General features: G+C 55.1%; 1 protein-coding gene and 1 long non-coding RNA gene across 3 annotated transcripts in view; one reads left to right on the top strand and one right to left on the bottom strand.

Annotated features, from left to right (window-relative positions):
• Window positions 1–5,279: 5,279 nt before the first annotated feature.
• ZNF837 (zinc finger protein 837) lies at window positions 5,280–20,982 on the top strand. 2 transcript variants are annotated; one of them, XM_031004186.3, is made up of 3 exons: window positions 5,280–5,370; window positions 16,437–16,546; window positions 17,004–20,982. In XM_031004186.3, the coding sequence occupies exon 3, from the start codon at window positions 17,033–17,035 to the stop codon at window positions 18,626–18,628; it is 1,596 nt and encodes a 531-aa protein (XP_030860046.2). In that variant the 5' UTR covers window positions 5,280–5,370; window positions 16,437–16,546; window positions 17,004–17,032; the 3' UTR covers window positions 18,629–20,982. The 2 variants fall into 2 exon arrangements, with proteins under 2 accessions (XP_030860046.2, XP_055226831.1); XM_055370856.2 differs by having other exon boundaries at window positions 16,437–16,648; window positions 17,004–19,244.
• The window catches only part of LOC134757708 (uncharacterized), a 16,485-nt gene continuing 2,745 nt past the window's right edge, over window positions 7,244–20,983 (bottom strand). Inside the window, exons 2-5 of the long non-coding RNA XR_010132082.1 lie at window positions 16,874–17,006; window positions 16,471–16,636; window positions 10,420–10,536; window positions 7,244–7,537 (exon numbers count right to left, since the gene is read on the bottom strand). This is a non-coding gene — a long non-coding RNA (uncharacterized lncRNA). The remainder of the gene's footprint in view (window positions 7,538–10,419; window positions 10,537–16,470; window positions 16,637–16,873; window positions 17,007–20,983) is intronic.

Raw genomic sequence — 20,983 nt, 5'->3', positions numbered from 1 at the left:
CGACCTCTCCAAGGGCCAGAAACCTACGTTTCTGGCCAAAGGTTGAAAAGAGGGATGGAAGATTAAGCCCTGAGATGAAGGAGATGATTCCCGCCAGCACACAATCCCCTGCCCCCCAACTTCTGTCCCTTCCCCCAGCTGCCTCTGAACAGGTAGGGTCTATGAACAGCTCAGCCCTGGCTGGGAGCAGACAGCGAACCCTCTCACAGGGCCTGAGCTATTGCGTGGGATTGAGGACGTGGGCCTTCGACCCGGGGTCCTCATCCGTGCGTGGGGTTGGCACAGTAGTGAGTGCCCCAGCTCACTCTACTCACTTGGCCACCCTGGCAGCCAGTGTGGACAGTCTGCCTGCCCATGACCCCTTCATACCCCTCTGCCTGTCCCAGCCTCTTAGATCTAGGCTCATGAGCAGAACTGGGCCTTTCCAGAGGTAGCAACTACTTTGACTGTGTCTCTGCCTGCGGCAGGCATAGATGTAACCTTTACGAGGCGACTCCAGGACCACCAGGGGCCGCCCTGTCTCTGATGCCCATCTCTGCCTCCAAGGGGTTATCCCTCCAACTCGGGATCCGAAGGGCCCAGCCACCTGACCCAGGTCCCAGGGCTGGGCCTGCCCCCTACTCCCATCGCTGAGGCATGCACATAGCAGGTGCCCAGCAGCTGTGTTTCTTCACTGCCTGACTGTAAAGGCTCTTCTTACCCCAATTCTGGGGCGTTTCTGTCCAGATATGCTGAGGACTCCCCACAGTGGGCCCTTGGACTGTGGTCAGTCACAGCTCATGAAAGGACACATGCCCTGAAGCTGGCCTGGTCAGAGGGTCAGACCTCAGCCTCTGGTGAGGGGCACGGCCGACTGCCACCGCCTAATGGCCTTTACCCCTGCCCTCCATCCTGTGCAGAGTAGCAGCCTTGGGGCTCCCACTGGGGTCTGTGTGGTTGCAGGAGGGGCTAGCTGGGCTTCTCCCTGGTCTTGAGTGAGGGGCATGGGGGGTGCTGGTTGTAGGGAGGGTGGGAGCAAACAGGCAGCACTCATGAGGACAGTGGGCCCACCCCTCTGAACCTGTTTTCCCCTTCAGTGTGGAAATGAGAATGCAATGAGGCAACGTCAATGTGAACCCTGTGGCCTGGCTACCAGGGTCACTTGATAATGGACATCTTTATAGACCTCATGAGAATGACCCACCGTGCTGCAGAGGGCAGGTGCCCTCAGGTGTGGGGTGGTGAATACTGCAGAGCCGAGACTCATGCACCGCCCCCCCCACCAGGTCCAGGGTGGTCCAGCCTCCCCAGGTCCCCAAGGTGCTAGGATAAGATGCAGAGTCTGACCTCATAGATCTAGGGCTGCTGGTGCTGTGTTCTTCAGACTGGATGAGGACCCCAGAGACTCTGCAGAGATCCACCTCACTTCTGGTACATTGTGTCCATCCTGAGTGGCCGGCCCCAGACTGGACTCCTCACTTCTGGGAAGGCACCCTCTGGGCCCTGCTGGGCCACCTGCCCACTCTCCAGGCAGTCACTTTGCCTGTCCACCCTACCAGCCACAGTCCTACTGTCAGCTGATCTTACATCCTTGTGATGGCTCCTTTTTTTTTTTTGTGACGGAGTCTCGCTCTGTTGCCCAGGCTGGAGTGCAGTGGCGCAATCTTGGCTCACTGCAAGCTCCACCTCCCGGGTTCATGCCATTCTCCTGCCTCAGCCTCCCGAGTAGCTGGGACTACAGGCGCCCGCCACCACGCCCAATTAATTTTTTTGTATTTTTAGTACAGATGGGGTGGGTTTCACTGTTAGCCAGGATGGTCTCGATCTCATAACCTCGTGATCCGCCTGCCTCGGCCTCCCAAAGTGCTGGGATTACAGGTGTGAGCCACCGCACCTGGCCATGATGGCTCCTTAATGCCGTTACTGGCACTTTGGTTGTCTGTTGAAGTCCCCAGCCTGATTATCAACTCGTTTGGAGTGTGCTGGATTCAGTCCACCCAGTTACCCAAGCCTGGCCCTGCCGCATCCCAAACTTGATCTTGTGCCCATGGCTGATACTTCATGGGCTACTTTGGCCCAGCCACTGTCTGCTTCTATGGGATGCCCACCTGTAATGGATTGAATGGTGGCCCCCAAATAGGTAAGTTCATGCCCTAATACCCAGACCCAGCGAATGTGACCTATTGGAAAAAAATCTTTGCTGATGTAATTTAGTCAAGGATCCCAAGATGAGAGCATCTAGGATTAGTAGGGTGGACCCTAAATCCAATGACAAGTGTCCTTATAAGAGACAGAAGAGGGCCGGGCACGGTGGCTCATGCCTGTAATCCCAGCACTTTGGGAGGCCGAGGCGGGCAGATCACGAGGTCAGGAGATCGAGACCATCTTGGCTAACACAGTGAAACCCCATCTCTACTAAAAATACAAAAAAATTAGCCAGGCGTGGTGGCGGGTGCTTGTAGTCTCAGCTACTCGGGAGGCTGAGGCAAGAGAATCACTTGAATCTGGGCGGTGGAGGTTGCAGTGAGCCAAGATCGCACCACTTCACTCCAGCCTGGGTGACAGAATGGGACTCCGTCTCACACACACACACACAAAAAGATTCTTAAGGAAATGTGGCCGAGTCATCCAGGATGCTTCAGCCACTGGGGTTTGCTTTCGTGGCTCACCAGCACCTTCTCCCCTCCTGGGAACTGCCAACTTCCATTTCTCCTCTGTTCTTCCAGATCCTACAACCAGGATTCTGTGTTGGGGGCCAAGATGCCCTGCTGAAGCCTCTATCACCTGAGGCTGATTCGCAGTAAGCTACCCCAGGCCCTCAGGAGAGGTGTGAAATGGAGCAGAGGCCCTTTGCTGAAGACAGCATAGAGCCAGAGGGGGACCTCTGCGGAGGGATGGCCGGTAGCAGGACAACTCTCCAGGGTGCAGGGTCCCAGGCCTACAGACATAGAATGAGCCCCAGACTGGGGACCTTTGGGATTGGTAAAGTTGGACCCCTTGGGTGGGAGCCCCACTGGAGCTTCCTCTCCAGGTCCTTGCCTGATTCAGTCTCATTCCTGAAATCACTTCTGTGTAACCATTGTCACAAGATGCTTCTCTGGTGCTGCCCCTGCATGAACCCTGCAGGGTCCACTTAGACAACAGGCTTGTGTAGAAGTGAAGAAAGCCTACAGACTGTCACAGCCCCCACAGCCGGTCCCCCGCACCTGTGCCTGCCAAGTGGTAAGGCCTTTCATTGGTGCTTCAAACTCCACTCCAGGGCTGCCAGTCACCCCATGCCAGCCCTGCAGGGACAAGGCCTTTGTGTGGTGGCCAGGCCTGTGGTACCACCAGAATCTTCACTCCAGAGGGAGGCCCTTTCTGTGCCTGGGAGTGGGAAGTTCTTCCACATGGGCTCAAGACTCCTCCAGTAGCAGTGCATCCACAGGTGTGAGAAATCCTACTTGTGTCAGGCCGGGTGCAGTGGCTCATGCCTGTAATCCCAGCACTTTGTGAGGCCGAGGCGGGTGGATCATGAGGTCAGGAATTCAAGACCAGCCTGGCCAAGATGGTGAAACCCCATCTCTACTAAAAATACAAAAATTAGCCGGGTGAGGTCATGGGCACCTATAATCCCAGCTACTCGGGAGGCTGAGGCAGAGAACTGCTTGAACCTGGGAGGCGGAAGTTGCAGTGAGCCGAGATTGCGGCCACTGCACTCCAGCCTGGGCAACAGAGCAAGACCATCTCAAAAAAAAAGAAAGAAAAAAAAAAAAAAGAAATCCCACTTGTATCCCAATTGGGGCCAGTGGCTGAACCTGTCAGACATCTGCACACCCTCACAGAGCCAGCAGCTGCACTCCTTTCTCTGTGACAATTGTCAAGGCCTTCCTGTGCAACTGTCTGCAGCCACCAAGGGACCCACAAGGCGGGCAGCCCTCCAAGTGCCCTTCAGCCTCCTGCTCGCCCTCAATTAGCTTGGTAAGCCCTGAGTTTTGTACTTGGGCAGGGAGATAGACCTCTTGACAAGGCTTTCGATGTGCAGACACCCAAAGGATGGAGAAAGGGAGTGGAACAGTCCCAGCATCCCTGAAGCAGATGCAGTGGAGGCAGAAAGGTGGGGCAAACTGGGTCGTTACATGCAATATATGTGCCGGACTGGCCAACAAAATTAGATGTCCCTATTGAGGGCAGGAGCCACACAATAGATGGGGGCAAGAGGTGGGGGTTACAAATGGGTAGGAGGCGTGACCAGTTCATCCTACCTGGGAGGGCCCGTAGAGTCAGCAACACCCAAAGGGGCTGGGGAGGCTGTGGTTCCCCAGTGGGGCCGCACGTGTTAGAATCAGCTAGGGGCCGGACTAGGGGCCTGGCGCAGTGGCTCAAGCCTGTACTCCCAGCACTCTGGAAGGCTGAGACACGAGGATCGCTTGAGCCCAGGAGTTCCAGACCAGTCTGGGTAACATACGGAGACCCTATCTCTAAAATAAATAAACAAATAAAAATAAAAAAACTATCCAGGCATGGTGGCTCCCACCTATAGTCCCAGCTATTCGGGAGGGTGAGGTGGGAGGGTCGCTTCAGTACAGGAGTTCGAGACCAGCCTGGGCGACATAGTGGGAGGAGGAAGGGAGGGGGAGAAGCAGGGGGAGGGAGAGAAGAAAGAAAATTAGCCGGGCGTGGTGGCGAGCGCCCCTGTTAACAACTACTCTGGAGGCTGAGGTAGGAGGATCGCTTGAGCTCAGGAGGTCGAGGCTGCAGTGAACCGTGATGGTGTCACTGCATTCGCCTGGGCGACAGAGCGAGACCCCGTCTCAAAAAAGCAAACCAAAAAAAAACACAAAAAAATAGACTCAACTGAGGAGTTTTGACGCGCATATGCTCGGGCCCGGGCCCAGTCCCAGATTCTGATGTTATCGGTCTGACTCGCAACGCGCTCACCAGGACACTTCAGAGCTCCCCAGCCCAACTCTCCCACCCGAGGGGAGCCTGCGAACCGCAAGTCGGTTCCGGGTTGGGACCTCTTAGAAATCAGATTGGGAGAGGCGGGCTATCAATCATAATCATGACCAGTCACCCGCTTTCACGAGAAGGAATGGGCGGGACTCTACGCCCCGTCCGGAACGCCGTTTCCTTGGCGACGACGTAGGTCCACGCCCCGCCTTTTAGGTGTAGCCGGCCTCTGTTTCTATGACAACCGAAGCCCAAGCCTCTCCCTACACCGCTTTCTCCGCAGCGTCAAAGCGGGACATGACGGGACTACGTTTCCCAGCAGTCCCCGCACGGGTTCCCGCCTGCGCTTGCTGTGGCCCGGGTCCCTCAGTGCCGCGGCGGCCCGGAGGTGGCGGGAGGACGGCTCCGCGCTGCATGCGGGGCGGGGACCAGGGGACCCGTGCGGGCCGCCTCCAGAGAGTAAGTGGCATTCTGCGCGGACCCGCAACCTCGGCCTGCGAGGCGGGGACCTCCCGGCGCATAGCGCGGCCACCACCCTAGTCCCCTCTCCACCTCCGCGCGCGCGGGGTCCGGGGCAGAGGCGTGACGCCGCGCACTTCCGGTCCTCGCGCTCCGGGTCCGGACCGGCCACAGCACTCGCGACCTTGAGTTCCGGGCGGGACGGGCTTCTGTAGTTCTGGCCCCCGCGTTTCCGTGCTGGGTGTCATTGAAGCCCGCAAGGGGAGGCTCCAGGCCCGGGACCCATCCTGGCGGCCTGCGGCTCTCGGAGTCAAGCCCACCTGCTAGCCGAGGCCGACGCCGGCCTCCCTACCGTCTCTGCCCCCGCATCCTGGCCTTTGCACTTTGCCCTTTCCTTGTCTCCAGACCGGTTTCATGCCCCCTCTTCACAGAGGCCCGAAGAATCCGCTGCCTCCCTCCCTGGCGCCCTCCCGCTGCTCTCTGTCTGATGTTCTTCACGTCTTTTTCTCTCTTAAACTGTCTCCTTGTTCATTTCTTCTTGTCTGCGGTCCCCTCCTTCACTCACTATTAGAGCAGGATGCAGCACCGTTTGGCCCTAACACAGTGGATGTCCTGCGAGGGTTGAAGCTTGCTAATCCTTGAGGGTGGAGGCACTGTGGGGAGGACAGACACAGAAGGGAGCTGTGCCTGCACTCAGAGGACATTTCTTCTGCTGTACAGTGCATGATGCACTGTTCTTCCCATTGCGTGCACAGTGTAGAATTGGACATAGGGGCTAGAGTCTGTGTCCCCTGGGACTGTCAGTGTGGGTGAGGTTGGTCTGTGGCTCAGAGAGGTGGAGCCACGCTGAGCTGGGCACTAGCCTCTGTCCTCCACACCTCAGAGCCACCAACGTTGACTTCCCTGCACATTCTGTTTTTTTGTTGTTTTGTTGTTGTTGTTGTTGTTGTTGTTTTGAGACGGAGTTTCGCTCTTGTTGCCCAGGCTGGAGTGCAGTGGCGCGATCTCGGCTCACTGCAACCTCCACCTCCCGGGTTCAAGCGATTCTCCAGCCTCAGCCTCCCCAGTAGCTGGGATTACAGGCATGCACCACCGTGCCTGGCGACTTTCCTGCACATTCTGTTGGGCAAATAAGACCTCATTGTGCCGTGTGCAACCTCCATGAGGATGTTGAACCTCACTAGCTTTCCTGTGTGTGCTGTTGCTCTGCAGTTCTGCAGGGCTCAGCCTTGGCCACGTTAACCTCTCAGTCCCCCTAAATTGGTAACTCTGCGTCCTGTTCCCAACACCAGAAGCCCTAAGGACAACTAGAAAGGCTGGGCGAGCACCCAGGTGCAAGCATGCTCACCTGGGGCAGATGGGAGGTCACTGTAAGAACAGCCTGGGAGAGCTGTAATGCACCATCAAGGACGGGCTCCTGGGGCCTGGGACCCAGAGCCTCAATTGTGTTTGCTGTGCTCAGCCTCAGATCATAGGTCCATGGCTGGAATGCCACCCACCTACAGGTGGGATAGTTGGACAGTGCATCCTGGGAGCAGATCAAGGAGACGAAGAGACTTGGCCATGGTCCACAGCTCCCACCTGCTGTGTCTGGTGCTGGGAGGCAGGTTCTTGTTGCAGCAGAGGAGCCACCCCTGGGAGCAGGGCATCTGGGGACCAATCCAAAGATGCTCTTAGCACATGGCTAGCAGGTGCCCCTCAGCCCCCACCTCCCACAAGTTCAGGGTCCCTTTCTGCCAAGTGGGGACTGCTGGTTCTTCAGGACAACCCAGCTTCCCCAACCGTCTGTTCAGACACTAAGCAGTCCTCTGACTCCTCATCACTAGGGATCAGGAGAGCCCCATACAACACACACATTCTGTCGAGGGTGCTAGACCAGTCTCTATTGGTTTCTGTGGCTGCTATAACACACTACCACAAACTGGGCAGTTTAAAACAACAGAAATTTACTCTCACAGTCCTGGAAGCCAGAAGTCTGAAATCAAGGTGTCGGCAGTACTGTGCTCTCTGACGGCTCTGGGTGGGGGTCTTTCCTTGCCTCTTCTGGCTTCTGGCGGCTCCGGGTGTTCCTTGGAGTGTGGCTGCATCACTCCAATATCAGCCTCCATCTTCACATGGACCCCTCTTCTCCGTGTCAGAACTCCCTTTGCCTCCTTCATAAGGACACCTGTCATTGGAGTTAGGGCACACCCAGGTTATTCAGGGTGATCTCATCACAAGATCCTTAATTATGTCTGCAAAGACCTAATAAGGCCACATTCTGAGAGTTCCGGGGTTAGGGCGTTGGATATATCTTTTGCAGCCTTCTTCAGTGGAACCTGCCCGGTCCTGGGTGACCTCATGTGCCCATCCATTCTTGGGCCTGTCCACTGATTCCATGGTGATCAATTGTCCCTGTTTGGCCAGGCTGTCCCAGGTATGGTCTTTCACCCTGGGAAATCCTCAGCCCCTAAGTCCCTAGAGTTCTAGGAAGTCATGCTGAGTGCTGGTCCTAGCCCTGCTCATGCCACCAGCTGTTGTACAGACTGTGACATGAAGCCAGCAGCCTTGGGGCTAATAGCAAGGCAGGTGCCCAAGTCCCTCCATCCCTGACATCTGGGTCTCTGTGACCTGGAGTTGTGTCAGAGAGGTCCAGCTGTGGGGCTTCTGGGATGGCACATTGTGAAAGCGGGGCCACTGACCTCCTGCTCAGCATCCATAGTGGCATGCTCCCTCCTCTGTGTAAAGGGCTGGAGTTCACACTGGTACCCCCATCAGAGTCTATGGCTGGGGAGTTCCCTGCCCTATGTGTGGGGACCTCAGATCCCAGCCTGGCAATGACCCTGGACCGACCCCTTTAGCAGTGGGTCCTGGTGGCTTTCTCAGGAGCTCTTCAGTCAGCCTGGCCTCTCAGAGGTAGACGAGGGAACACTACAAAACCTGCAGTGCTCAGAGACAGAGGCTTGAGAGAGTGTGGGGAGGTGGGCAGGATGGGCCTGCCCCGAATAGCCAGGTCCCCGGCCAGCAGATGGACTCGAGAGAGAGAAGCCGACACCTGTGAGAGACGCCAGATACTGTGTGTGGTGGTTGGGAGCCAGCAGGCAGCCTGGGTGTGGACAGAGCTCCATGGTCAGACAGACCAGAATGTGTGTCTCCATGTCTTGTGTCCTGCCCTCAGTCTCCTCCCTCCCAAGTCACAACTTCCCATGTGGTGGCAGCATTGCCCTTGGGTGTGTGCCCCTGTAAGGAATTGCCCTGTGCCCTGAATATCATTCCCAGTGAGCATGTTCAGTTTCTAATGAAGAGTTTTCTTTGCTTTCTTTTTTTGAGATGTGGTCTCACTGTGTTGCCCAGGCTGGCGTGCAGTGGTGCAATTGTAGCTCGCTGCAGCCTCCATCTCCCAGGCTCAAGCGATCCTCCCGCCTTAGCTTCCTGATAGCTGGGGCTACAGGCTTGCACCACCACACCCGGATAGTTTTTTTTTTGAGACGGAGTCTCGCTCTGTCACCCAGGCTGGAGTGCAGTGGCAACATCTCGGCTCACTGCAAGCTCCGCCTCCCGGATTCACACCATTCTCCTGCAGGCGCCCACCACCACACCTGGCTAATTTTTTGTATTTTTTAGTAGAGACGGGGTTTCACCGTGTTAGCCAGGATGGTCTCAATCTCCTGACCTCGTGATCTGCCCACCTTGACCTCCCAAAGTGCTGGGATTACTGGTGTGAGCCACTGCGCCCAGCCTTTTTTTTTTTTTTTTTTGACGGAGTCTCGCTCTGTCGCCCAGGCTGGAGTGCAGTGGCACGATCTTGGCTCACTGCAACCTCCGCCTCCTGGATTCCAGTGATTCTCCTGTCTCAGCCTCCCGAGTATCTGGGACTACAGGTGCGCGCCACCTTGCCTGGCTAATTTTTTATATTTTTAGTAGAGATGGGGTTTCACCATGTTAGCCAGGCTGGTCTCAATCTCCTGACCTCGTGATCCACCCGCCTTGGCCTCCCAAAGTGTTGGGATTACAGGCATGAGCCACCGCGTCTGGCCATTTTTTTTTTTTTTTTTTTTAATAGAGACAGGGTTTCACCATACTGCCCAGGCTGGTCTCTAACTCCTGGGGTCAAGCCATCCACCCACCTTGGCTTCACAAAGTGCTGGGATTATAGGCATAAGCCACTACACCCAGCCAAGTTTTCTCTTTGATATGAGTGAATTAACAGACACCTGGTTAAAGAAAATGCTTTTACCCCAGAGCTTAAGCCTCTGATGTGGAATCTATGCTTGGTACTCTGGTACGCAGTTGACTTGGCTGTGTGTGAGAAATTATTTTATTTTTACCTAGAGATTTAAAAGAACTTGTTTTTCTTTTTCCTTTTTTCTTTTCTTTTCTTTTTTTTTTTTTTTTTTTTTTTTTGAGACAGAGTCTTGCTCTGTCACCCAGGCTGGAGTATAGTGGCCTGATTTTCACTTATGGCAAGCTCTGCCTCCCGGGTTCAAGCCATTCTCCTGCCTCAGCCTCCGGAGTAGCTGGGACTACAGGCGCCTGCCACCACACCCTGCTAATTTTTTGTATTTTTTTTAGTAGAGATGGGGTTTCACCGTGTTAGCCAGGACGGTCTCGATCTCTTGACCTCGTGATCCGCCCGCCTCGGCCTCCCAAAGTGCTGGAATTACAGGCGTCAGCCACCACGCCTGGCCAAGAACTTGTTTTTCTCAATACAAATGTATTGCTTAAAAGAAACCACCTTCGGCCGGGCGCAGTGGCTCGTGCCTGTGATCCCAGCACCTTTGGGAAGCTGAGGCAGGTGGATCACTTGAGGCCAGGAGTTTGAGACCAGCCAGGCCAACATGGTGAAACCTCATCTCTACTGAAAATACAAAAATTAGCTGGGCGTGGGGGCAGGCACCTGTAATCCCAGCTACTTGCCAGGCTGAGGCAGGAGAATTGCTTGAACCTGGGAGGCAGAGGTTGCAGTGAGCCGAGATTGTGTCACTGCACTCCAGCCTGGGCAACAGAACAAGACTCTGTGTCAAAAAAAAAAAAAATAAATAATAAAATAAAAATAAATAAATAAACTACCTTCATCCCATGCAGTGCTTTCGTGTGACCAGGGCTCAAATGACATCCTGGATGTTGCAGGGTGGGCCGACGCCTGACAGGCTGCAGGCAGGAGCACTGTGGCATGGGTGCATTTTGCTTTAAAAAAAAAAAAAAAGATATAAATCAGCTGGGCGCGGTGGCTCACGCCTGTAATCCCAGCACTTTGGGAGGCCGAGGCAGGCGGATCATGAGGTCAGGAGTTCGAGACCAGCCTGACCAACATGGTGAAATCCCGTCTCCACTAAAAATACAAAAATTAGCCGTTCTTGGTGGCACACGCCTGTAATCCCAGCTACTCAGAAGGCTGAGGCAGGAGACTTGCTTGAATCCGGGAGGCAGAGGTTGCAGTGAGCTGAGATCACGCCACTGCACTCCAGCTTGGGTGACAGAGGGAGACTCTGTCTCAAAAAAACAAAACAAAACAAAAATATATAAATCATGTAACAAATGAACCATTTTACAATTCAGGTTGGGTTTTAGTATATATATACCTCTAATATATATTTTTACATTCTATATAAATATATACTCAAGTATATATGTAAATATATATATATATATATATATATATATATACACACACTTTTTTTTTTTTTTGAGACAGATTCTCGCTCTGTTGCCCAGGCTGGAGTACAGTGGTGTCATCTCAGCTCATTGCAACCTCCTCCTCCCAGGTTCAATCAATTCTGCCTCAGCCTCTCAAGTAGCTGGGATTACAGGCGCCTGCCACCACACCTGGCTAATTTTCATATTTTTAGTAGAGACAAGGTTTCACCATGTTGGCCAGGGTGGTCTCGAACTCCTGACCTCAAGTGATCCACCTGCCTCAGCCTCCTAAAGTGTTGGGATTACAGGCGTGAGCCACTGTGCCCGGCCATGTTTTTGTGTGTGTGTATATATATATAATTTTTTTTTTTTGAGATGGAGTCTTGCTCAGTCGCCCAGGCTGGAGTGCAGTGGTGCGATCTCGGCTCACTGCAGCCTCCACCTCCCAGGTTCCAGTGATTCTCTGCCTCAGTCTCCCAAGTAGCTGGGACTACAGGAATGTGCCACCACACCTGGCTAATTTTTGTATTTTTAGCAGAGATGGGGTTTCGACATTTTGGCCAGGCTGGTCTCGAACTGGCCTCAAGTAATCTTCCCACCTTCGCCTCCCAAAGTGCGGGGATTACAAGTGTGAACCACCGCCTGGCCAGGTTTTAGTATATTTTTTAGGTTTTAATATATTCACTATGTTGTGCAACCATCACCACTATAATTTCCAGAACCTTTTAATTACCCCAAAACAAAACTTGATACCCATAAAGCAATTACTCCCCACTCTTTTTCCCCTCAGCCCCTGGCGACCACTAATCTACTTTCTGTCTCTATGGATTTGCCTATTCTGGATATATCGTATAAATGGAATTATGCAATATGTGGTCTTTTGTGACTCACTTCTTTTACTTTCCATGTTTTCTAAAGTCCATGTTGCAGTATGTTAGTACTCATCCATTTTTATGGCTGAATAATATCCCATTCTATGGATATACCACATTTTATTTATGCATTTGTCGTGTTATATACTTGGCTTGTTTCTCCATTTTGGCTACTGTGAACAGCGCTGCTGTGAACATCTGTGAGCCAGTGTTTGCTTGAATGCCTGAGTTCATTTCTCTTGGGTGGATACCTAGGGGTGGAATTACTGGGGGTGTGGTAGCTCCATCTTTACCCTTCTGTGGAGCTGAAGGTTTCCACGGCAGCTGCACTATCTATATCCCCAACAGCCAGGTGGGAGTGTGTTCTGTACTTTCCTCTTTTTTGCCATGTCTTCTTGTCCTCAGGGCAAACACTGAGCATGGATGGTGCCAGCTGAGGCCAATCAGCTCACCTGCAGTGGGGGAGCCCCCTGATAGAGCTTACTGCCAGCAGCTTTGCCAGTCCTGGGTGTATGAGTGGTGCTTTTTGAAATCTTGTCCCGCCCCCTCCAGCTCATTTACTTTATTCACACAGTGAGTCCGTACTCCACATTCTGGAGAAAGCTTCCCTTGTCTCCCTGTGGGGGCCTGTGAGAACCCCATCCAGACTCAGGGAGCCCAGCTCCCTCTACTCTGGTGTCTGTGGGTTAGATTCATGTCCACCTGCTGTTGGGACGGTCAGTGCCCATGAGCAGGTGAAGCCTGTGGCTGCTTGCCTCCCCATGTGCCCATATCATTCCCCATCCTGTTCTTGGGAAGCTGCATGGTCAAGACCTGAGGGCAGAAGGGACAGAAAGAGAATAACAAGCTACAACAGCAGCCAGCCAACCCCTCACCTGGAAGGAGTAGCCTCAGACTCAGATCCACAAGTGTTTGGGAAGGGGATGTTTGTAACTGAGTGCCTATGCTCTCTCACACCCTTCCACCTGCGTGGGAGGTGACAGGTCACTCTAGGTGCCCTGTGCACAGTCCAGGCCACGGGGCAAAGCATGCTGGTGTTCAGCACCACCCAGATGTCCTCATACTCAGAGAAGTTCCTTACTTCCAAGCATGCCTCCTTGAGTCCCAAGCTCCAGCTGGCTGATAGGTGGAGCGACCAAAGCATGAAGTGGCAGAGCCCACAGTGGGGGGAGGTGATGGATTTTCTCTAAATTAGACCTGATTAGTGCCACTCTTGAGGGAGGGAGATCGAGGAAGGATCAGCGCCTTTGGGAGTCTGCATCTGGCTCTGGGAAGTCTCAGGAAAACCCAGACCCCGAGTGGCCTTAAGGTGCAGAGGGAGAGGCAGCCTCACCTTTCCTGTCTCACACAGGCCTGGAGGGGACAGGAGGGTTGTGCAATTATCACATGTGTGACAAGTGAGGCTGAGAAACCTCACATCACACCAGAGTCCCCTTGTCCTTACTGTCACCCTGGCTTATTAGCAAATGCCTGGCCTGTGACTGGTACTTGCTGAACCCTTGGCACTGGGCCTGGACTGGGACCGTACTTGCGGAACCCTTGGCACTGGGCCTTTCTGCTCTCCAGCTCAGGCCAGCAGCCTCCCATACAGCAGAGCAGGAACCGGGCCTGGCTGCTTCAAAGGCCCTTCGTGACCTGCAGAACTTGTCCAACTCTGCATTTTTGTCTTTAACCAGTTTGGTATGTTTAATTTCCACTCAAAAACATTCATCCCCAGAGTGCTGGCCATCAATGCATTTCTGCCACTGTGGTCATGATGTCCAAGAAGGAAATAACCCCCCAGGGGCAACTGGCAGCAGCTTCCTTTGGAGAACTGCGGCCAGTCGCTCTGAAGTGTCCTTGGCTGAAAAGTCAACATGTAGAGTCTTGGTTAAATGCTTCGTGAGTCCTTTTAGTTCCCGGTCAAGTTATTTCAGGCCATCAGGTGGCCCAGGGCAACTGCCTGTTAGAAATTTGCAAAACAGACAGAAAAAGTGACATCAGGTCAAGGACGTCTCACCATGTTGGCAAGGATGGTCTCGATCTCTTGACCTCGTGATCCGCCCCCCTCGGACTCCCAAAGTGCTGGGATTACAGGCGTGAGCCACCACACCCAGCCCTCTGAGACATTTAATAAATGGATATCGGCTGGGTGCGGTGACTCATGCCTATAATCCCAGCACTTGGGGAGGCCGAGACGGGTGGATCGCCTGAAGTCAGGAGTTCAAGACCAGCCCCGTGAACATGGTGAAACCCCGGCTCTACTAAAAAAAAAATACAAAATTAGCTGGGCTTGGTGGCAGATGCCTATAATCCCAGCTACTTGGGAGGCTTAGGCAGGAGAATTGCTTGAACCCAGGAGGCGGAGGTTGCAGTGAGCCGAGATCGCGCCACTTCATTCCAGCCTGGGCAACAAGAGTGAAACCCTGTCTCTAAATAAATAAAAATAAACAAACAAACAAATAAATAAATAAAGGGATATCTGGCCAGGCACGGTGGCTCACGCCTGTAATCCCAGCACTTTGGGAGGCCGAGGTGGGCAGATCACAAGGTCAGGAGTTCAAGACCAGCCTGGCCAGCATGGTGAAACCCCATCTCTACTAAAAATACAAAAAATTAGCCAGACATGGTGGCAGGCACCTGTAATCCCAGCTACTCAGGAGGCTGAGGCAGGAGAATTGCTTGAACCCTGCAGGCGGAGGTTGCAGTGAGCTGAGATGGCGCCACTGCACTGCAGCCTGGGTGACAGAGAGAGCCTCCATCTCAAAAAAACACCAAAATAAATAAAATAAGAGGATATCTGCCTTGCACAGAATAGGGAACACAGGACAAAAGGAGAAGAATCTGAGCTCCTGTGCCGAATGAAGCAGTGATTTACGAGGGTGCCACAAGTGTGTCCATCTCACGCTCTGCATGTGATGTTAGCCATCCGGGATTCAGAGTCTAAAGGCTGTGCTGGACAGATCCATCTTTGTTCTGGAAACAATGAGATCTAGGGAGGGGACAGGAGGATTGTACAGTTATCACGTGTGAGGCTGAGAAACCTCACATCACAACACAATAAGGAAAATATTTATTTATTTAATTAATTAATTTATTTATTTATTTTTGAGACGGAGTCTCGCTCTGTCGCCCAGGCTGGAGTGCAGTGGCTCAATCCCAGCTTACTGCATCCTCCACCTCACAGGTTCAAGTGATTCTCCTGCCTTAGCCTCCTGAGTAGCTGGGACTACAGGCATGCATCACCATGCCCGGCAATTTTTTTTTTTTTTTTTTTTTTGTTGAGACAGAGTCTCGTTCTGTCGCCCAGGCTGGAGTGCAGTGGTGCTATCTCGGCTCACTGCAAGCTCCGCCTCCCGGGTTCACACCATTCTCCTGCCGCAGCCTCCTGAGTAGCTGGGACTACAGGCGCCCACCACCACGCCCAGCTAATTTTTTGTATTTTTAGTAGAGACGGAATTTCACCGTGTTAGCCAGGATGGTCTCGATCTCCTGACTTCGTGATCTGCCCACCTAGGCCTCCCAAAGTGCTGGGATTACAGGCGTAAGCCACCGCGCCCGGCCCCCACCCCCGCCTTCCCCCCTCCTTCCCTCTCTCTCTCTCTCTCTTTTCTTTTTTTCCTTTTCTTTTTTTGAAAGAGTTTCACTTTTGTTGTCCAGGCTGGAGTGCAATGGTGCGATCTCGGCTAACTGCAACCTCCACCTCCCGGGTTCAAGTGATTCTCTTGCCTTAGCCTCCTGAGTAGCTGGGATTACAGGCATGCACCACCATGCCTGGCTAATTTTGTATTTTTAGTAGAGACGGGGTTTCTCTATGTTGGTCAGGCTGGTCTCAAACTCCCGACCTCAGGTGATCCATCTGCCTCGGCCTCCCAAAGTGCTGGGATTACAGGCGTGAGCTACCGTGCCCGGCCGTCCTTTGTTTTCACTTGCTATTCAATTGCTTGCTTAGGAGATGAATATTTATATATGCACGTGTGTGTATCTCGGCAAAGTCCACTGTTGTAAGCAGAATAATGGCCCCCTGAAAGATCTGCACGTCCTGTTTCCTAGAACCTCTGACTATGTTACTTCACAAGGCAAAAGAACTGAGTGTGATGAGGTTTTGGATCTTGAGATGGGGAGATTCCTGGATTATGTGTGGTTGGCCTAGTGTGATCACAAGAGGCAGAAGGGTCAGAATCCTATAAGGAGTATAAGGAGATTTGACGACAAACCCAGAAAGAGAGAGATGAACATGTCTTACTGCTGGCTTGAAGATGGAAAAAAGAAAAGTAGGTGGCACCTAGAAGCTGGAAATGGTCAGCAAACGTCCTCCCCAAGAGCTTCTGGAAGGAACCCACACTACTGAAACCTTCACTTAGGACTTACGACCTCCAGAACTCTGAAATAACAAGTTTGCACTGTCTCAAGCCACTATGGGGTGGCAGTTTGTTAAAGCAGCTTTAACAATAGGTAACTAATACAGCCACAGTGTAATTTTAAAATAGTAATAGCAGGCGCCAGGCCTTGCTAATGTTCACACTTGCTTGAATGATCTGGGCTGCCTGTCTCCCTACTCAGCTGGTTATACTTACCGTTATCATACCCATTTTGTAGATGAGGCTGCCAGCCTTGAGAGCACCACCGTTACCTGGTTGAAGAAGGGAGGGGAAGTCCAGCATTGGCCTCTGCAGCGTGGATCTCCCGGCCAGGCTCTCAGCTGTCAGGTGAGTCTCACCTCACACCTCTCAGAAGACATGGACAATGGCAGTGAATGGAGCCAGGAGGATCCGGAGTGTCGGCTTGCCACTGAGAAACTGAGGGCAGGAGTAAGTGAGATTTTGGAGAGCTGGCAGCTGAGCAACGGGGGAGTCCCTGTTGCCTGGGGAAGGGGGACCAGGGAGGGTCTTAGCCAGGGGCACAGTGTTTTAGGAGCTAGTGTTGGGGAGGAGCGGTGATGGCGGGCAGGCAGAGCCTGGGAAGCTGTTCTGTGGGGTCTGGGTGGTGACAATTTGAAGAGGGGCAGGAGGGGCTGCCTATGTCACTCCATTTACCCTTTCGCATCTGTAGAGAGCTGGGGGCCGCCCAGTAGGTGCCAGCTGTGGGGTGGTTGCTCGTTGGCCCAGTTCTCCACTTCTCTCCTCCTGGGAACCGCCAACCTCCGTTTCTTCTCTGCTCTTCCAGATCCTACAACCAGAACTCTGCGCCTCAGGATGGAGGCTCCAGCCCAGAAGGCTGGGCAGGGAGGACTCCCCATGGCCGATGCCCAGGGTGCCTCCGGGGCCCGGGAGAAGAGGCCCGAGGAGCCGAGGCCCCTCGAAGAGGACCGAGCTGGGAGCCGCCCCACTCAAAAGGGGAACCTGCGTGGAGCGGCGGGCGGTAGGACGACTCCCCCAGGCGGGGGCTCCTGGGGCTGCAGCCTCGGGGTGAGCCCCGGCCCAGGGACCCGGCACAGCGCCGGGACCAGACCCCTAGTGCGGGAGCCGTGCGGCCCCACCTCTTCTCAGAACCCTGAGCTGGTTATCCCCGAGGGGCTGCAGTCCCGGGAGGGCCCCTGTAGGAGCCCAGCGCGTGGCGGGGACTGCAGCAGGAACTCCTGCCTGGCGTGGCATCGCGGGGCGCCCGCTGGGGAGACGCCACCCGTGTGTGACCCCTGTCCGGAGCGGATCCGGAACCACCCCCGGACTCAACTGTGTGAGGTCCACACGGACTGCTGGCCATGCCAACCGGGGACTGGCGCTCCGACCTGCCCGAGGACCCCAAAGCCGACCTCCCGCGGGAGGAGCCCCTTGGTGCAGCAGCCCCGGGCTTGCGCGTGCGGCGAGGCCTTTGCGTGGAGGGCCCTGCGGATCCCCCAGGAGAGGCTGCAGGCGACGGAGGAGCCCCGTCCGTGTGCCCGGTGCGGGAAGCGCTTCCGCCCCAACCAGCAGCAGCAGACGGGCAAGAGCCCCCCAGTGTGTCCTGAGTGCGGCCAAACCTCGCGACCTCGCCCGATTGTCCCCGACCCCTCGGCCCAGCGACTGTACGCTTGCGACGAGTGCGGCAAGGCCTTCACGCGCACCTCCAGCCTGCTGCAGCACCAGCGCATCCACACGGGCGAGCGGCCCTACGAGTGCGCCGAGTGCGGCAAGGCCTTCGTGCGCTGCTCCGGCCTGTACCGTCACCAGAAGACGCACTCGGCCGAGCGCCACCGGCGTGGCCCCGGCCTGGCCCCGCGCGCCTTCCGGCTGGGGTGCCCGCCCTGCGGGGACTGCAGCGAGCGGAGTCCCCGACGGGGGTCGGGAGCCGGGGGGAAGCCGTACGAATGCGCCGACTGCGCCAAGGCCTTCGGGCTGTTCTCGCACCTCGTGGAGCACCGGCGCGTGCACACCGGCGAGAAGCCCTACGCGTGCCCCGAGTGCGGCAAGGCCTTCAACCAGCGCTCGAACCTGAGCCGGCACCAGCGCACGCACAGCAGCGCCAAGCCCTACGCGTGCCCACTGTGCGAAAAGGCCTTCAAGGGCCGCTCGGGCCTGGTGCAACACCAGCGCGCGCACACCGGCGAGCGGCCCTATGGCTGCTCCGAGTGCGGAAAGACCTTCCGCGGCTGCTCCGAGCTGCGCCAGCACGAGCGCCTGCACTCGGGCGAGAAGCCTTACATCTGCCGCGACTGCGGCAAGGCCTTCGTGCGCAACTGCAGCCTGGTGCGCCACCTGCGCACGCACACGGGCGAGCGGCCCTACGAGTGCGGAGAGTGCGGCCGCGCCTTCAGCCAACGCTCCAACCTCAACGAGCACCAGAAGCGGCACGGGGGCCGCGCCGCGCCTTGACTGCAGGGAGCCGAGAGTCGACGCGTCGCCCAAGCGAACCCTGCGTCGAGGAGGGGCCTTTGTCCCGGAAAACCCACCAACGTTTGTAACCTTGATTAAACTTCACTTTGTACACATGGCGTCCACAGGCTTCCACTAACTCGAGTTTTATTTGACCTTTTCTAACCGGGCGCACAGCATCCGGTTGCAGGCATAAGCAGTAATAATCTCGAGTCGGCGCTGATACGGCCCAGACGCTGTGTCCACGATCTCTAGGGTCTTTTTCTCCGCAGAGCCGCGGTGCGTGTTACCGGGCTCTCTGGTATGCGAGGAAACGGGGAAAAGTGACTCTCCAGAGGCACGAACATAAGACGGTGGAGGCAGGATTCGAACCTAGGGCCTCTCATATCCCTTAGGCAGCTTCAGGAGCCTTGGGACCGCGGGGTATTTGCACACCCTCTACCGTAGCCGGCCTGGCACAGCTCGTAACCCTCCAGAAGTGAGACCTCGGGGCAGGCTTCTGCCTGTCCCGGCCCTGGCGGCTCGGCAGTCGCGGCAGAAAGGGTTCCCTTAGGTGAAGTGTGATGCCCTGGCAAGCTTGCCCTGGTCTGACTGACGAGCGGGGTCGCCGTTATTGTCGTCCCCCGCTGGACTCCAGACTGAACCGCATCTCCCCAAGCCTCCGCGGTGTGAGTGGAAGTGGGTGCCTGAGGTGTCGGCACAACGTCCCCAGCACCGCAGAGGTGAGAGTCCACCGGGATCTACCACAGCATGCCTCTTCCCAGCTATGTGAGTGGCTGTCCATGGCTATGATTCCAATTTCTCCCTGCATTTCATCCACACTGGTTCCAGACAGACCCAAGGCTCCCACTCCAGAGTCCGAATGGGGCAGGCTGACTAGGGACATATCTGTGTGGAGCACCTTGCCCTTTGGCTGCAGTTTCCTCCTCACACCAGCTGGGAGGGCCGGGAGGATGCTTGCACGTGGCTCAGCTAGAGCCCTGGAGAAGGCAGAGCCCTGGGCTCTCAGGGCCTAGACCTTGTTGCTTCCAATAGGGTTCCCCAAGTGTGGCCTGGGACCCCGAACAGAAGAATCCTAGGTGGCCCCTGCAGCCACACTGGGGACCGCGTGGGCTGGTCACTGACATTTACCACACTCTGTGGCCCTCAGGCTACTGTGCAGATGGGCACCGTTTACGCCCCAGACCTTGGTGACCCTCCATGGAGTACCTCCTTATTTGCCCTTGCCAAGGTCAGACCAGGGAAAGCGTCTCTGAAGGGTAGATGCTCAGAGCTTCCAGTGGGGCAGCCAAAGGGCAGGGCCTGAAACCAGCCTCAGAGGCCCCTGGGGAATCTACCCAGGAGAAACTCACCTCACAGTGTCCTCTGTCCTCTGCACCCCCCAAAAGGCTCAGGTCTTGGTTAATCCAGCACTCACCCACCAAGGGCTTAAATCCCTCTGTTGTAGGGAAAGCATCCTGATGAGGGAGGCCCTGCCCGTGGTTCCTCCTACCTGGTAGTCTCCTTGATGCTCTCCCCAGCCTCCAGGAGAGGGAGAGCAGTGCTTGCCGTGCCCCTAGTACCCCAGGACTCTTCTCACAGAATTTCCCCAAGCAGCAGCTCTGCTGGTGTTCTGTCACTTTTATGTGCTGCTCAGTCAGGTGTGGCCAGAAGAGGAGACACAGGACAAGCTCAGGAAAACAAAGTTCATCATGCTCACAGATCCTGGAAACAGGAGGCGCGGCCCACGAGGAAGGACACATGAGAAAGCACCAGCATCTGTCAGAGGCAGCAGGGGCAGGACCAAGGGGGAGCTCTAAGCCAGAGCCTTTACTGGGGTTTCCAAGGGAAAAGCAAGGCAGAGCAGAGCCTACAGCACAGGACTGGCTAGCTGGAGTAATTCCTGTGGGCTTTCAGCTGTGGGAGTGTTCCCCAGCTGCTTGGCTCCTGTTCCTGGGATGATTAAGACAGAGGAATACTGTCTCCTGCGGTGTGTGGACCAGGTAGAGGGGTGAGGCTCTGGATTGGTTAGTTTGCACATCAAGGGCATGCTCCAGGCCAAGCGTGGTGGCTCAGGCCTGTAATCCCAGTGCTTTGGGAGGCTGAGTTGGGCGGATGGCTTGAGCTCGGGAGTTGGAGAACAGCCTGGGCAACATGGCAAAACCCCGTTTCTACTAAAAATACAAAAATTAGCCGGGCATGGTGGCATGTGCCTGTAATCCCAGCTACTTGGGAGGCTGAGGCACAAGAATCCCTTGAACCTGGGAGGCAGAGGTTGCAATGAGCTGAGATCGCGCCGCTGCACTCCAGCCTAGGTGAGAGCAAGACTTTCTCAAAAATAAATAAATAAATAAATAAATAAACAAACAAACAAAC

The sequence above is a fragment of the Gorilla gorilla genome, chromosome 20 (genome assembly GCF_029281585.2).
Source record: "Gorilla gorilla gorilla isolate KB3781 chromosome 20, NHGRI_mGorGor1-v2.1_pri, whole genome shotgun sequence".
In the NCBI taxonomy this organism is placed as follows: domain Eukaryota; kingdom Metazoa; phylum Chordata; class Mammalia; order Primates; family Hominidae; genus Gorilla; species Gorilla gorilla.
This window is presented reverse-complemented; position numbering and strand designations above follow the sequence as displayed.

What these genes read in the sequence shown, in the direction of transcription:
- ZNF837 (XM_031004186.3), top strand. Translation starts at nt 17,033, where the DNA reads ATGGAGGCTCCAGCCCAGAAGGCTGGGCAGGGAGGACTCCCCATGGCC.